General features: G+C 47.1%; 1 protein-coding gene across 1 annotated transcript in view; it reads left to right on the forward strand.

The window, feature by feature from the left end:
- Positions 1 to 1,587: 1,587 nt before the first annotated feature.
- Positions 1,588 to 16,883, forward strand: part of ZNF185 (zinc finger protein 185 (LIM domain)) — a 19,357-nt gene continuing 4,061 nt past the window's right edge. The window contains exons 1-20 of the mRNA XM_010190604.1: positions 1,588 to 1,613; positions 2,256 to 2,336; positions 3,216 to 3,299; positions 4,566 to 4,604; positions 4,962 to 5,045; positions 6,534 to 6,608; positions 7,277 to 7,357; positions 7,788 to 7,856; positions 8,981 to 9,064; positions 9,337 to 9,381; positions 9,757 to 9,909; positions 10,729 to 10,806; positions 11,294 to 11,392; positions 12,078 to 12,191; positions 12,314 to 12,394; positions 12,605 to 12,706; positions 13,158 to 13,313; positions 14,573 to 14,686; positions 14,933 to 15,028; positions 16,106 to 16,207. Coding sequence (XP_010188906.1) covers positions 1,588 to 1,613; positions 2,256 to 2,336; positions 3,216 to 3,299; positions 4,566 to 4,604; positions 4,962 to 5,045; positions 6,534 to 6,608; positions 7,277 to 7,357; positions 7,788 to 7,856; positions 8,981 to 9,064; positions 9,337 to 9,381; positions 9,757 to 9,909; positions 10,729 to 10,806; positions 11,294 to 11,392; positions 12,078 to 12,191; positions 12,314 to 12,394; positions 12,605 to 12,706; positions 13,158 to 13,313; positions 14,573 to 14,686; positions 14,933 to 15,028; positions 16,106 to 16,207 — 1,763 coding nt within the window. The remainder of the gene's footprint in view (positions 1,614 to 2,255; positions 2,337 to 3,215; positions 3,300 to 4,565; positions 4,605 to 4,961; positions 5,046 to 6,533; positions 6,609 to 7,276; positions 7,358 to 7,787; positions 7,857 to 8,980; positions 9,065 to 9,336; positions 9,382 to 9,756; positions 9,910 to 10,728; positions 10,807 to 11,293; positions 11,393 to 12,077; positions 12,192 to 12,313; positions 12,395 to 12,604; positions 12,707 to 13,157; positions 13,314 to 14,572; positions 14,687 to 14,932; positions 15,029 to 16,105; positions 16,208 to 16,883) is intronic.

Here is a 16,883-nt window from a genome sequence, read left to right on the forward strand (position 1 = left end):
TCTGTGCCATCAATCTGGGGCCAGAAAACACTGTCAGCATGGCTAATTGTAATTGCTCTACTCTAAAATTCACATTTCTTATAAAAAACTTTTCTAGAGCTTGTTCTGATGATTATTCATTTTTAAAGAAAGAAACCCTTCCAAGGTTAATTTTGGTGCAGTAGCTGAGGCATCGCTCAAGGCTTTCTCAGCTAGATTTTTGACTTGACAGCCACGTGGACATCTCCCTTTAATGCTGCTGCTGCTGCTGCTGGTTTTCCCCAAGTTTCTTAACTCCCTGATGTCTGTTCCTTGCACAGGTCTCCTGCCTCCAAGCCTCAGTCCGGTTACCTCATCAGGTTCGTATGGAGTGGCGTGTATTTGGGCTGTAGGGGAAGGAGAACCAGATCAGGAGCAACAAGCGTGAAAAATATTGCTATCTCTTGGGTTCTCCTGTTGGTTAGGAACCTTAAAATGCTCAGGGAGAACCTTGATGAGGAGAGTCCTGAGCATTTTGTTTAACAGGTAGTTTGATGGTGATGTTAATAGCAAATCAGCTCTCCTTGTGTGATACAGTGATCACAGATGGATGAGTTACCATGCTATGGAAATGTTCCACCATCCTTGGGATCAGCACAGCACCAGTGATGGGGCTTCTGTGCTTCAGCTCCCTCTGACACAGGGGCTGTTCCCCATGAGACTCTGATGCCACCATAGCCCTAAACAGGGTGGCAAGCCCTGCGGTGCCATACCCAAACCCATGTGTGAGCTGGTTTTACTTTGTTGTAAAGGCCAGGGAGCAGGAAAATGGGACTTTCCTCATGATGATCCTCCCAAGGAAGGACCTGATAATTCTCAGTGTCCTGAGCCAGCACTTTCCTCCCAACAGGACACACAGACACCAAAGGCCAAAGAGTGGCTGCATGTCTCCTAATGTTAGTTCAAACTCTGTCCTGCAAAAAAATGTAACAGATCTCTCTTCTCCCCAGAGGGGTGTTCACAAGAACCATCGATAAGACATCTTCCTTGCCAGATTCTTCATCTTCTAATGAAGCACAAAAAAGGTACGTGTGTGTCTTCCTCTTCTTCATGAAAATGAGCTTTTAAATATTGTATATATTTCCAGTCATCCTTTTACTTTGACGAGTGCTTGTGGGCATCCACTGAGCTCCACTAAATCCTTACTAAATACTGGAAGACATGGCTGTTCATTCAGCAGCTCTGCTCAGCACAAATGGGAAAAGGACAAGGTCTCAAACTCCATAGTTTTCTCACCAGAGTGTGTGATGGCAGTTGACTGTGAAAGCACTCATGGATTTGGGCTTTAATTTGGTAGATAGTTTTGAGTGGGGGACAAGTCACAAGGAATCTTCACAGAACTGTAACACTTCATTCTGATGTTTGTAATGTTTTGTTGCTTTAAACCTGTCTTGGAGAGGCACTTAGATTTAATTCGAGTAAGTAAGATCTAAGCATGGCTCTGATCTAAGCAGACGCTTTGTTGCACCTCAAGTGAAACCTTTTGAAACCCCATTTTTGCCCCTGTTTTCATCCAGCAGTGCTCCCACAAAGGTACACAGCCCGGGCCGCTCCTCCTCTGGTTACAGGATGACCACTGAGGACTACAAGAAACTGTGAGTGTGCAAAGGGGAGCAGCACTTTCTGTCCATGCACAGCCTCAGTGCGGAAGCCACCTGCACATGGGTGCCTGGCCATGGCTTCAGCAGCTGAGCACTGCAGAGCTTTCACCAGAAACTGAAGCTGTTCCCGGTGTTGCCTCCAGGCCTGTGTGGGCCATAAGGTGTTTCTTGAGCTGGTAATGGCCTTTGTATGGGCTGAATTTTATCACTCGGCAGTAATTAAGGCAGAAACTGGAGGATGCAGCCTGCGGACTTGGTTTGCAGCATTGCTGGCCTTTCTGAAACCAGGAGAAAGGAAAGAGCTTGTGGCAGAACAGCACTGCTGACATTTCCTGCACAGCTTTTCATGTCAAAGACCATGGCTCTTATCTGAAACGCAGCTGAGCATTTATCATGAACCAGCCTCCAGGCTTAACCCCTGTACTAAGAAAAGAAAAATCCTGTGGGGACATGCATACCCAATGTGCATGAGAAACACAAGTGTCTTCCACACTTGTGTGCAACACTTCCAGGGTCTGAACCCATTTTCATATGCTCTGCCCTTAGATTTACCTTGGGTTTTGCTTGTTCTGCCTCTGTGGCAGCCTACAGAGGCTATTTCCTTACCCTGGCTCTCCCCTTTCCTTTCTGTTTCAGAGCTCCTTATAATGTCAAGCAAAAATCGGTGGACTTGGATGAGGAGGATGTGCCCTTTACTCCAGATGAGCACAAAAAGAGGTATGACCTCCAGGTAACCATCTTCTTGCAGCAGCAGCGACAAGTGGAGTTTAACTCTTCATATGACTGGGAGGGTCATGGCAATTTCAGCTGAGCTATTAGGACTGATTGCAATAAAATAATAATAATAATCAGATATTTCTACACAGAGTGCATCTGTGCCCACAGGCGACTGTGCTCCCAACAAAATATAATTAAAAGCCTGACATGATTTAACCTGACAGCATACCCCAATTAATTTGGCAACTAGAAATGGCTTGTGGAATCCATTGGCTGCACGATGACTATGGGAAAAGACAGAGACACACAAATAAGCTCGCAGTAAGGGAGGAGCACACCTCCCGCAGCCTACCTGTGCACCTTTGGGTCCAGACCACTTGGGGACTTGTGTCTAAGTCCAGGTCCAGATGAGTCTTGCTCTCAAACCAGGAGTAGAATGTGTTTTGTCTGTGTGGTAGATCTTCATCTGATGCTGCCAGCATCCTTGTTGCTTTCAGCCGAGCTTTTGAAGATACTTTTCCTCAGATACAGAACTTGGTAATTTGCCCACTGGGGATGAAACGTGTTTCTGTCCCACAGTATGCAATATTGCAACAGTCCAGGTCTTGTAAAGGGGAACCCCCTCTGCCTTCCTGCAAGAGGAAGTTGTTTGGGTTTTTTTTCCCTGATGCTTTACATCCATGTGAAAGTGCTAAATGATACTAAAGAAAAAAGAGAAGACATTGTTTCTCCCCTTAGCTCTGGCTGGATTTCTGCTCCCCAGAGCACAAGAGCTCTTTCAGGGCTAGCACAAGCCTGAGCTGGGTTGTTCACCTTCAAAGCTGCAGCCAGCAACCACCAACAGCACGAGCAGAGTGTAATCCTTGCCCTCCCTTCCAGGACAGAGGCAGCCAACAGCGTCCTGAGACGCACGGCCAGCAAGGAACGTGCCTATGTCCTCTCGGCGGCCAAGAAAAGCAATGGGTGAGCGTTCAGGATGCGAGTGTGGGGCAGGAGTGAGGGGAGAGGGTGCTGAAGGTGGTCTCATAGGGTAGTGGCCTCACCCAAGGCTCTCTGAAGGCGATGAGTACCTTTCCAATGAGTGGAGAAGACATAGCTGCTGTTTCTCTAGAAGCACCAAGGATATCTGCAGGTTTCTGTAGAACTGGGGAAATCCTCCAGGAGTCTTGGGAAGTTTTCCTTGCTGAGAGGGATGAAATTTCAGGATGAGAAAAACCCTGATATTTCCTAATTCCCTGGGGCCTGCAATCAAGGCTTCAGTTTTCAGACTCAGTTCTTAATGCTGTTCTCTCCAGTTTTGTTGCACATGAGGGGAAAATCAGAACAAATACAAACCGCATCTAATATGGATCAGCTTTTTATGGCAGAGTTTGCCTTTACATTGTGTTTGAACAATAGATTTACAAGATCCTGATCTTAGTTGCAGCTTCAAAATAGTTCTGTGGGTAAAAGAACCCAACAGTGATGTGTGGATGTGTAACAGGAATGTGAAGGCTGTGTGGTAGCTACCGGTGTTCAAGGCTCTGTTGTCCATCTCTTTTTCTGGGAGGGGGGAAAAAAAACAGATTTCCAAGGTCTCTGATCTCCCAGGAGCCACGATAGTGACTTTTTTGCAGCTCACTTTTCACTATAAATCCTTTTCCTCTTGACATAACCCAGGGTGACACAATGAGGCACCAGGAGGTTGCCAGGGTGGGAGGAAGCAGGGAGGGGATGTGCCAGCAGTGCTCAGCTATGCCCAGGAGGAGAGAAGTGCTCAGGTAGGATTTGTGCGGATGGAAGGAAAGGAAGGGCGTTCGCACTGGCTGCTGGCTCCTCTGGAGTCAGGTTTGTGTGCAGGAAGGAAAAACAGCCATCAAGAAGGTATAGAATTAAAAGAACCCTTTGGGGATAAAATTAAAAAGACCCTTTAGAAGAGACTTAACTGAGAATTAAAAATCATTGAATAGACAAATAGCTCTGCTTAGCTCAAACCAGGACTTGGGGAGCTTCTTTACTTCACACATTATTAACTACCTGCTCTTCCTGTTTTTATTTCCTGTGCTCTGTAATTCACACAGGTTTAACACACTCGGTCACCATCAGCTCTGCCCAAATGCTGTTATGTGACCCCTTAATGCCTTGCCCCATGTGGGTAAACTATGGGTCGTTGTCTGTGGGAGCTGCCCCTGCCCAAGGTGTGTCTTCACCTCCAAAATTCTAACTGTTGCCTTTGTGCTTCCTTTACAGCAGCCCAACGCAGGAATTCCCACCCTTGTTCGCCAAGAGGTAAGTCACTGACCCTCTCACAGTATTGCTGGGTTTGTGCCCTGATCTTCAGGTTTGTAACTTCTAAAGCAGTTGGTGCTATAGGGAAATGATGCCCAGAGAGCTTTTGAATTCAAGCATTCAGCTGATGCTATTTGTAAAGCAAAAATGTGACAGAAAAATGCCACTGAGTTGGGCTGAAGACCTCACTTAATTCAGGCAGTTGAGATGCTCATGGGTAGCAGAGCACAGGGACAGTGAGGAGCAGGAAAAGTCTGCCTCCTTAAACAGAGGGAAAACATAGCTTAAGGGAAAACAAGAATAAACTGGGGAATAGAAAACAGTGTGATATTTGTCTCTCTTTTTGCCTTTTGAAAGAATTGAGATAGAAGAAGAGGAAGGACAACAGAGGAGGAGTCCAACTGTGTCCAGTTTGAGCAGGTTTACACCAGATGACAACAGGTATGTACCTCATCCTGGAGCAGTGTGTTGACTGTCTCTGATTCTAGGGCACGCTGATTTGCCATCTTTGCAGATTTATCTGCAAGGTAGAAGTTATCTGAACACAACTGGACATGAAAGTTTTTCCAAAGACTTTTTAGGAAATCCTGATTGCCCTTTTCTTGCAAAAAAGGGAAAGATCCAAATTGAAAAATGACATCAGGCAACTCGGTGGAAGAAATGGGCAGGCATGGGGACAGGGCCAGAGTCTCATAAAGTACCCAACTGACAGCCCTGGGCGGTGACAAACTGCTTTTAACTGCAACACTGATGCAAGTTGTGTGGTGTAAACCCTCCACTGAGCCCCACTCCGGATCACGCCGCGCAGCCTGATCCGTCCTGTCTTCACGAGGCGCTCGTATGCCACAGGAATTAGCCTGGCAGCACTTTCGGAAAACCAGGATGAGATGAGCTCACCCACCCATCAAGCACCCACCAGATCGTACTGATTTTCCTTTCCTAGCAAACTTGGCTGCGTGAACTGGCCTCATCACCTAGATACGAAATACTCAATATCTCATTATTTCCAGTCCCCTGAGCCAGCTCTCTGCTTTTGTTCAACTTTAGATTTAATTATTCTACTGTGATGGCAACAGATAGGTGTGACTGGAGAGGTTTGAGAGGTTCATTATCTCTAAATTGATCTTTGCTTTGATGGGAAATGTTATCCACATCGTAAGCCCCCAGCCCCCTTTCTCAGCCCACTGTGTATCTCCAGTGTAGGCAGAACTGTTTGTAGCCATGGCAGACAGGCTGGGGTGTTCTTACCGTGGGGACAGGCTGTTGCTGGTGTAAAGGGACAACAGTGATACCCTCCCCTTGTCCATACTGGTCAGAAGCACATGGTGTGGGGCTGGGTGAGACCAGTATGCAGAAGTGTTTGCCCTGGGAGGGAGAATCCTTCTCTGTTTCCAAGCAGATTCATTTAATTTGGGATTCAGCTCTCTGTTCCTGCTCGCAACAGTGGCCTGATGCCAGGCAGCAGTGTTATTAGCTTCTCAGCCACTCTGGGCCTTCGTGGGCCCAGCAAGAAGTCTGATAAATGAGGCTTTTCAGCCCAAAATGCTTTGTTTTCAGGAGGAAGGAGCTGCCTCATGAATTTTGGTAGCAATTTTGTGCCATTAGGGTCCAGGTTTGAGGCAGGGCTGGGATGCAGTTACTTTCCTCACACAGTGAAATCAGCTCTAGGAATGCACTGAGCTTTAAGCTATACATTTGGGGAAGTTGCTTTTAGTGCAAATTCAAACACTGGGACTAGAAAACAGCTCCAGCTGTGTTAAATAGGAAAAGCCAGTTTGTAAAGACCGAGTGCTTCAGCAGAAAGACAGGTCCTGGTCACATCAGTGCAGCAGAGCATAGGAACAAGCAGGATGTGTCCCCTCACAGGAGAAGGCACCTAAAAAATCTTCTGTCTTTAATGCTTTATTTTTTTGGGGTTTTTTTTGTCAGTACTAATGGGCTAAGAAAAACCACTTCTGGGTCTGCCTGGAATGAGGCAAAGACCACAGCAGCGTCTCCCCCCAGGTAAGTTTTATGGCATGGCCAGGATGTCTTGGGCATCTTTTGTGGCTTTATCAACCCACGTGTAGCTGTGGGCCAGAGACTTCTGTGGGCACCCCTCTGGGTGGTGAAATGGTACACATTTGTCAGCCTTGTACCTGGGAGACTTTGCACAGGTGCAGGCAGCTGCTTTAAAAATGATTTGATGTCTGAAATGTGTGCTGTGTCCTGCAAGGACCTGACAACATCCTGACAGAAGTACTCAAAACCTGAAAGGAAAAAATCCAAACGTGCTGCACTCTTTATTGCTAAATCTGTGTAGTGGAATAATTTTCAGTAGATTTTAACTTTGTCTGTTCGATAGAATTCATGACTGTATTATAAAAAAACCTTGAAATGCTTTTCCAGAGCTCTGCAAACAGTGCTTTGGTTATGGACCTTGTGCTGTTATTTTTGTTCTTTGTGTATCATTGGCAGAAGGTGGATATTCCTGGCAATATCGGTGTTTTTAGTTTAAAAATTGCATCTGATAAGATGACTTAGTAAGTGAATGTATTGAAAACAGTGATGTCTGTTTCCCGTTTTATTTATTCACAGCAAGGAACACTTCAATGCAGGCAAATTTTGGCCGGCTGCAGTGGGGAACTGATTTGTTCAGGAATGAATGCTTTTTTCTTTGCTTTCTCTTGTAGCCCTGAAATGGGCAGTAAGAGCCAAACAACCCCAGCATTGAGTGAGGCTTCAGAGAGGATCTCGGCTTCTGCTGAAATCAGGTCAGTTGTTGGCCCTGCATCATCCCAAAGCAGTAGCAGGGGGTAGCAGAGGTTGTGCTGCACTGGGAGGTTTGGCTCTGTGTGGTGGTATTTTCCCAGGCACACGCGGTTGTTCTGGACACGGTGCAGCCATGGAACAATAAATACTGCAGCGCAGGGGATCTGAGGAAGCAGCACTTTTCAAAAGCGTTAGCTATCTGTGAGAAAATAGACCCAGATGGGAGCTGCGGGCCTCCCACATTGAACATGAGAATACGAGTCCAAAAACTGCAGACTTTCCTGTCTCCTAAAGTGATCAGGTTTTCCTTTTAAACCAACCCCTGCGCTGTACATAGCGCTCTTCCAACAAGCACCTCGCTGTACCATTCCTGTGCCTCACGTTGTGTCCCCTCATCTCCCTACTTAATCGTTCCTGCTGTTTTCCTTGCAGAAATGGTAAAAACAGACAGGCCCCAAATGGGAAATCCTCATCTGAAACTGTGTCACAGCACGGCGACGGGTAAGAAGTTGCGAAAGGCTGATCTGTGCTGCTGAACAGAAGGCGTAAACCTGCTTTTTGCTCAGAAATAGTCTGTACCTGCTAGTGGTCTCAAACAGATGGGATCTCTGCAGTCATGGGCCTGGGCTGCTCTCCAAGAGCATCATCTGCTTGCTAGGCTGCAGTGAGTAGCTTTCTCTGCTCTTCCTTCACCTTGCTGAAGGATTCTCCTCTCTGGCTCAGTCCCTAGAGAATCTACTTCATGCTTTTTAGTTTTTCTTTTATTTTTACTGCTCCAATTGCCCTCCCACTGCTGTTCCCTGGGGAGCTTCTTCCACCTACATGGGATGTGTTGAACCTCAGTGGCTGCTGGCTCCTGCTAACATTGGCTCTGGTCCTCTGCACCACGGCTGAAGGGGTGGCTGAACAACGGGAAAGCGTGAAAAGCTGTTGTGTGGAGGAAAACCTGAGAAAGAAGGAACTGATGGAGACCCTAAAGGGATGGCTAGAGGTGCTGGACACATTAAGGAGAAGAGCTATGACACTGCGTAGCTACAACACAACTTGCTCTACACCTCCATCAGTGAAGATAAAGCTAGAAATCTTCCCAGACCAATCTCTTAGGCTGAAGCAAAGTCTCGAGTGCTTGAGGAAAGGTAGAGGCTAGGCTGTTGTCAGTGGTCATTCAGCTGAGGCCCATAAATACATCCTTGTGTGTCACTGCGGGGACAGCCCGATGACAATGCACTCATTGTGCTGGGGGTCAGCTGGGTCACGTAGCTGCTCCTAATTGTGCGTCAGTCTCGCAGAGAAATTAGAGGATGCCTCATTACTTAAGCCGCCTAAAACTGGAGAGAGTAATTAGCAGGGAAGGAAGGAGACAGACACGCAGCTTGACAGGTCTGGGGAGGGAAGGATGGGTGTAGGGTCCACATGGTGGGGCTGTAGGAAGGCCATGAGCAGAGAGGACGACAACTGAGGGTGAGCAGGACCTCGCTGCCGGGAGCAACACATCTCTAAGTGACCCAAAAACTGTGGCAGGCCCACTGTGCTCAGAAGGTTGCTCCTTCCTATCCTAATACATTGAGTTAGCCCCATTTTTGTGCTTCTCTGGCCATATCTCACTGGCATTTTCCTTTTTCTAGTGACAAACCCCTGAAGGAAAAGTCTGAGCCGTTCCCATGGGATGCAGTGGCCCCCAGAGCAAGCGTGGTTTCCATGAATGGAAGGTAGAGTCGGTGTGAAATCCCTTTATTGATTTTTGGGCATTGTGCAAATCGTAAACTGCTGCTCTTGAGCCATCTGGAAACTCTGAGTGGATATTTACTGATGGAAAAGCACAGTTCGGTCTGTGCTTTGCAGAACCACAGCAGTTTCTCTAAAGTTTTATTTAAGAAAAGTTTTAAAGTTTTATTTTAATGAATGCCTAAGAAAATAATTGAAGAACATTACGCAAACCAAACCAAAGAGGCTTTCCAAAGTTGATGTCTCTCCTTTTCAGTTATCCTGAACACACAGAAGCCAACAATGGATTTTACCCACCAAAGTAAGTGTAAACCTATTAACAGTGTAAAATTTAGTTTTTCTTTTTGATTTTAGTGTGAGAGGGGTCTTTTCCTGACCTAATACTGCCCTAAAAACTCTGTTCTGGGAGCAGCGCTTGCAAAGCGGGGGTGGATCTGATCCACCAGCTGAAAATGGACTGAGATCTTTCAGTGTCTTCCCTGGCACCAGCGTGAGCTGGTTGGATTTGTGTCTCTGCCCAGGTCTGCTGCAGGAGATTGACTGAGCTATGCAGGAAGGAGGAAAAGATGTTATGTCTGAGACAGGAAAACCTCATATTTGATGTTTTTGCTTCTTGCTGTGCTCTCTAACTTGCAAAGCTTCCTCCTGTGACCCACAAATCCCCCTCTCTTACCAGGTCCAGCTCTGGATGCAGGGACGGACCTACAGATGCTACAGAGAAGCTGCAGCATCAGTACGAGACCTCCCACTACCTGGGGGATGTAAGGTCTGAACCCGCAAGGTCAGGGCCTGGTGTTTGTACTCACAGCGCTGCTCACAAAGGGCAGATGTGGGGGGGAGAATAAGTAACTGGTCCAAAGCAGAGTTGGAAGCAGAATGAAAATTGGGTAACAAAGCAAAGGGAGCCAGAAAATCCTAGGTGGCCAAACAGTGGGAATGGCGTTATCTCTGTTCACTGTCACACATCAACTTTTCTACAGAAGCAGCCTGGCAGCAGGTACAGCAGATTTAGCACTGCTTGTAGCATTGATCTCAGAAGTGTCTCCACTCCACGTGCTTTTTAGAGCATGCTTGCTCCCCTGACAATGTCAGAGGTGTGGAGTTAGGAGAAAATTGCTGCTGTTGACACCGAACACACTAATCTTCCTAAAGCTGCTTTCTTTGCTTGCTTTAGTCCATTATTTTGGGACTTGACTCCCTGTATTGGCATACCAAAGGACTTGAGCAAATGACACCTCCAAACCTCCTAGCTGAGGTGAGAGGGATCACAAGGCTCCCAGTAGGATGGTGTAAGTCCCACAGCTTAGAGCTGCTGCTCGTAATGCAGGGACATCTCCTCAAAGTTTTCATGTTGTATTTTGTCCCAGATGTGTGATTCTGTGACAGGCCAGAAAAGTCTTGTATCCAGCCAAGACGTGTGTGAGTTGAGGTAAAGTAACTGCATTAGTTCCACCAACAGCCTCTATTCTTCTTGATTAGAGATGGTGAAAATGTTTCTTTCTGAAGGAAAATCAGTTCTCTGAAAAAATTACTTTATCTTCTCTGGTTGCATATAATAAGTGTAATGATGTTATTTCATACAAGTCCCCCTCAAAGTCTTTGGCAAGTTATCAAGCTGTGGATTCCTTCCTTTTTTTCACAGGTCTAGCTTGCAGCCTGATGTCCCTTCTCTTCCTACTGAGAATGCCCCTGTGCACCTAGAGGACACAGAATATTCCTTTAAAAGGTAAAAGGGGGTTAAATTTAGTGGGTGTGTGAGTAATGCTGAGGATTAAAGGCAATCTGAGCGGACAGGCACAGGAAGAGGCTTCTGCTCACACCTTTTGTCCCAAGGATGAAAGCAACTGTGCTGCGGATTAAAGCGCAGCTTCCAAAATAAACCAAGAGGCTTGCATTGTAGCCCTCCTCCATCTTCTTTGAAATGAGCACCCCAGCTCTTTTTCTCCTCTTGGTACTTGTGTGCTTGGTGAGGTTCAGTCTCTACCTTCGCATTTGCTGATAATGCAGTGAAATGTTGCAGTGGCAGCAAGGTAGCTGAAATACACTGAAATGCAACTGTAGTCTAAATGTTGTCCCTAGAGAAAAATCCTGGTGCAGGACAGGGAATGGTAGAGATTGACACAATCCTTGCCTGGTGAGTAGATAGTATTCACTAGTGCAAGGCTTCACGTGCCAATTATTAAAGTTGTAATGGGCCTTTCTTTGATTATCAGATCTGTCCTGGGCTATAAGGAGAGAAGCTGCACCCAAGAAAGCAGATACACGAGCCCCGAGGTCCCAGCATACAGCAAACCTTACTGGAATGAAGCAACGTAAGGAGCTGGGATGCTAACCCCACATTTGCTAAAATGTTCTTTCTCCTTGTTGAAAGCTGTGGAAATACTGATTGCTCAGGAAATAGCGAGCACAAGAACAGCAGCATAATTAAGGGCCATTTGTCCAAGGAGCTCTAAACTGCTCCTCTCTCCAGCATCTGTTGAAGTAGTAAACTTCCTGCCGTGTTCACTGAAGATTAACCACACAGCAACTGCATTTAATGTTTCCCAATTTCTTCCCAGCAGCCCCTAGCCTTGCTTTTGTGTGGCACCGTTCAGCTCTGATCTCCCTTACGAGCTGGGGCTGTGGGACAATTGGGGTGCGCTCCTGGGAGTCTGTTTGCATGCACTGGTACAGCTTTTGAGTGCTTTGGGTTCTGCAGCCTCGTGCAGAGGTGGCAAAGGTCTCTAAAAACTCACAGGGAAAACAGTTAAACAACCATCATCATCATCATCACTTCTACAGCACTGTATGCCCTAAAACCTTAGTGGAGGCAGCCACGGTGCTCCCCTGGAGGAGTTCCTATCCCACTGGATAAGCAAACAGAAAGCCAAGTTTGGAATAGCTCTGGCCAAACAGTGTCTTCTGCTCCCTGCCTGATTGCTCCTGTCTAGAGAATGGATGTCTACCCACCCCAGCATGTTTATTCTCCACCGCCTTAAGCACAGATCTTTATTTTAGGATTTCAGACTCAAACAACCATACTGAGAAGGAGCAAGGACCTCCTGACCATGATGTCCACTCAGAGCCTCCTAGGTCAAAGGAACATACTGAACATGACTCCAGCATGACAAGGTATGCAGGGATATTGTACTTTTCTTGTGGCAAGAGATTCACCAGGAGTTGCATCCACATCCTACAGTAATTCTATGTGCAGTAGCACCTCTGCAGACTATAATGGTCTTCTGACTTGGCAGGTCCAGCTCTCTACCCAGGGAAAGCAGCATCTTTGCTCCAGAGACCCAACGTGCCAATGAATCTGACCCATGCCAGGACAGGTACAGAGCCAGGGACTAGGCATATCTCTACTGCTCTTGCACATATTGTGTCCTCCCTGTTGCCCTGTTCAAAGGCATTACAAATGCTCATTTCTTGGCTGGTGAATTCTGAAACCAACATAATCATGATATTCCTGCATTTACTCACCACAGTGGATGGGCTTAGACACAAGTGCTAAAGCTGCTAACAGGCTTTTCCCCCCATACCAGGATCACTCCAGCTTATGAAGAACATACCCATCCCACCACAGAGAGCCACCATGAGAGCCCCGGAGACTGGAGACACACTGAGCCTCACCCAGTGGCAGCCAGGTACAGGGGGGCTATCCCTTTCTTTCTCCCCACCAATGGCTCTCATCCTTTGCTATTTCTGCTTCTTGATCCAAACCTGGCTGAAGCACTAGACCCATGTAAATTTGCCCAGTGTACACTGATCAAACCGTACTGACCAAAGGAATATCAGGGTTAGGATACCACCCATGTCTGGCTGTTCATATTTCATTCCAGTTAACAAATTCACTTAGGTTACTGCTGACTCTTGCAGCATTTCCTTGTGCTGGGAATTCAGCTCATGCAGGTGAGGGGAAGCAGTACAAACCTCTGCTACCCACCTTAAACCCCTATTAACAGTGTGGTGTCCCAGGATATCCTTATTGCCAGTGGAAAGAGGCATAGCCCAGCCTCAGCAAATTCCAAACGCTTGTGTGAGCTGGTCCTAGAAAATCCAGTCAACGTGGTCAAATGGGCTCTAATTCTTTAGCAGGTCTAACTTCAGCTCAAAAGAGAGTGCTCTTGGTGCATATGAGACCCAGCATCCCATGCCATCGTACATGGATCGCCAGCCTTTCAACACCAGCATGCCAGCACCCAGTCACAGGATACCATCCTACGTAGACAGCCAAGTATTCAGCACCAGAAGGTAAGGGTTTGGGGAGGGGATGCAGAGACAGGGAAAGCTGCTGGCACAGGAATATTTGACACAAGCTCTGATCCAGGCCGTACGATCATTGCATCAAGAAGTGAGAACAAGATTTTGTTCCCAAAGGGAGCAACAGTATTGCCAGGTCTCACAACACATGGAACAAGATTGGTTTTGGACTTGAAGGGCTGAAGAAGGGATTCAGGAGATCTGAGTTGGTGATTGCTCTGGAAAACTGCAGAGCTCTTGACAGGTTGTATTCAGACCACCTTCATGGTGGTGTAAACTTGACAGATGTGTAGAGACCACATCTGCCTTTCTCTAACTGCAAAGATGATTCAGGAGCAGACTGGTTTTTATGTCTCATGACCCTCAATGACTTAAGAGACAAGTCGTACACTTATAAATATTATTTATATATATATTTACACGCACACAAACACATGATCTGAATGTAGCTTTCACTTGTTTTAGCATTTTTCAGCAAGTTGGAGTGACAAAGCTCCCATTTGGTTTTGGAGGCATTTGCAGACTGGGACTAGAAGAAATGGGACAGACCTTTCTTGTGCTCCACACCCTGTTATCGCCCCCAGCAATGTGTGATGCTGACATCTCTCTGCAGTGTAGGAAACTCCTGCTTCACTCCTGCCCTTGGGTTTCTATCAGACCAAATGCGTGTCTTGCCCAGAGCAGGGTTTTTCTCATCTTACGATGAGCTTAGCCCGTCCCTCTTTTTCTCTTTAATGCAGCACTGATTTGCAGTGTTTTTCAGCATTGTTTAATATTAAGTTATACAGTTGCCTGAAGCTTTAATCAGGATCAGAGTGCTGATATGCAATATAAACATAATCTGGGCCCCAAGGCACTTGCAAAAAAAGAGTGACCATAAGCTATTGCTCGTTTTCTCTATTGAAAGAGCCTGAGGTCTGCCCACAGGTTAAAGCAGTGACTTCTGCCTTGGGAAAAATTAAAATGTGCAGGTCTGACAGCCCGATGGGCCAGCACGTGCAAATGGTGCAGTGGTGGTTTTGGTGAGCAGAGGAGAAGGAAACAATATTGAAAATATATCAGTTTATGGACTGCTTTGGCTTCACTCTCAAGCATTAGAGTTTGAGTCTGCTTTCCTAGCCTCAGAGGTTTGTATGGGCAGAACAAAGGGAGAATGCATCATGATAGCAAGACAAAATATTAGTTAGCCAGTGTGGGGACTCCAGTGACTCTTGGTGCAATGCAATCAGGGCTTTGTGCTTCCTTGCCAGACCTACCCCGGATTACGAAGGGCGAGTTTACGATGGGAGAAGCAGCCCCAGGAACAGCAGATACGACAGCGCTGGTGCCAGGGGGCACTGTGGATTTAACCCCACAGCCCCACGGTAAGAAGTCAAAGGGAATCCAGACTTCTTAACCCAAAGAAGACCTCACTGCTACATTTATTCAGTATCTGGAGTGTCCTGATCTGCTTTTACTGGTTCTCTGGATCTAAGCATGTGCAGTGAGGTGCCGTTTGCGTGGATGCCTGTGGTGTGTGGGTGATTTTGATGCTGAGCAGGGAGATACTTAGCCAAGATCCCTCACGTGCTCAAGTTCAGTGCTTGAGACTGTATCACTTCCTTTCATAGCCACGACTCCCTTCCCAGAGAAACCACCATGTCCATGTACCCAAGAAGCCACAGGGTGCCGTTCTACATGGACAGCTTAAACTATAACAGCACCAGGTAAATGGGCAGTCTGGATGGTTGTGAGGGAAACATCCATGAAATGGTTGTGAAAGAGAACGCAGGAAGCAAAGCCAAGAGCTGAGAGAGAGATGAATGGTTTCCAGGGAGTGCATGTGTGATCTGGAGGCACAGAACTACTCTTAAACCATTCCTAGCAAAAGCTGCCCAGCACAGGGCCTGCGATACATCGATCTCTGGAGATTTTTCACCATCTGGGGTGAAGGGAATGAAGGGCTGGCTCCTGCCCACCCTCCCTTGACCAGAAATCAGCCTTTGCAGAGACTACAGGGAAAAAAAGAGAGCTAAAAGCAAAGAGAGAGGATCACCAACTCCAGGATGTCTATGATTAAATGACTGGACTGGTCCCAGAACAAGGCTGTTGGAAGGGGTAGGAGGTATTCAATGTGGATTACCATTTCCATGGGCTTTCTGCAGTCCTTCATGGCAGCATCAGTCCATCCACATGTGGTCTGACACTGTATGAAGGCACCAGTGTAGGTCTGAGTGTTGGATCTGTAAAGGGCAGTAAGTTGTGGGTGTGAACAGGAGGCACAAGATCCTTGGATCAGCTTCATCCCGGTGAGGCAAACATAATCCCGGTCTCATTACTGGGTGGACAGGCAGAGCTGTCTCCTGAACACGTTTTAGTAGCCATGGTTTTGCCGCCTTCTCCCTTCTGCAGCTTTTGAAATTACAAAGTTGGGGGATAGCTGTTCTGGGGACGGTTGTGTTGGACTTTGCCCAGTATGTCCCCATCTCCTCCTCTCCTGCAATCTGCTGTGTGCCATCTCTCTCCATAGCTGCTCCCATTCAGGCTGCATTATTCGTTTCAGGCCTATACTTATTTCAAGATCTGGTTTGGTCTTTTCTCCCATGGCCCTATAAATGAGACTTTTTCTCCAGGGAAGTAGTAATGTTTTGTGGCAGATGTAAAAAGAGAAAGGAGCCTTTTTGGTTGGTGATAAAGATGAATTAATCAATATGGTTAAGGGCCTTAATATTGCACCCTCCCAAACTATCCTTCTGTTATGGCTTATGTTTCCAATGCCCATGGACTTTTCTCTCTCTCACCAGGCTTCTCTCCAGCTCGAGCGAGAGGATCTGCAGTCCGATTGCCACCCTACTGCACAGCAGCCCCGCGGCCTCTGGGTACCAGCCCGATTCCAGGACTGCCATGTAAGGAGCAAGGGGTGGTCACGATCCCCTCCCTGCAATGCAGGCTTTGGATGCAGACATCCTGTTTGGGGAAGACAAGCAAAGCTTCACTGCTTGGGATCTGGGCCATGGGATGTTTTTCAGCCACTTCTGGTGAAGAGCTCAGACATTGCCATGGCGACCAGAGCCACCCGAAGGGGATATTTGGGCTGCGTGCTTTTCTCCAGGTGCCCTTTTTTAGAGACCAGGATGCAGCTCACTGTGTGAGTTGTGTCTTTTCTCTTTAATGTGGCAAAATCATGAATCCTCCGTAACACGTTGTAGCTGGAGGGACACGATGGAGTTCCTTGTGCCGTACACACTCATCACAGGTGTGGGGCTCTTGGAAGACTCTTTGCCTTGTTGGTATCACAAGCATATCAGATTTTGGTGGGGCTGGCACAGGACCCTGGTCTCCTGTATTACAGAAGACAGCGTCCCGTCACGGTGCAGCTGCCACCTCAGAGCTGTATTCTGGGATTTGTGGTTTCCACAGGCTCCACCTCAGAGGTGGAAGCTGCTGCAGTTTTACACAATTTAGGGAGGGGTTTCAAGGTGGTGAGAGGTCAGCGTAGGCTTCGATGGGCAATACTGGGGTCCTCCTGGCCTTGCTACATGGTGCTTATCACAACAGTTGCCTTAGGAGGAGACTCACCTG

Source organism: Mesitornis unicolor, unplaced genomic scaffold (genome assembly GCF_000695765.1).
Source record: "Mesitornis unicolor isolate BGI_N332 unplaced genomic scaffold, ASM69576v1 scaffold25480, whole genome shotgun sequence".
NCBI lineage: Eukaryota > Metazoa > Chordata > Aves > Mesitornithiformes > Mesitornithidae > Mesitornis > Mesitornis unicolor.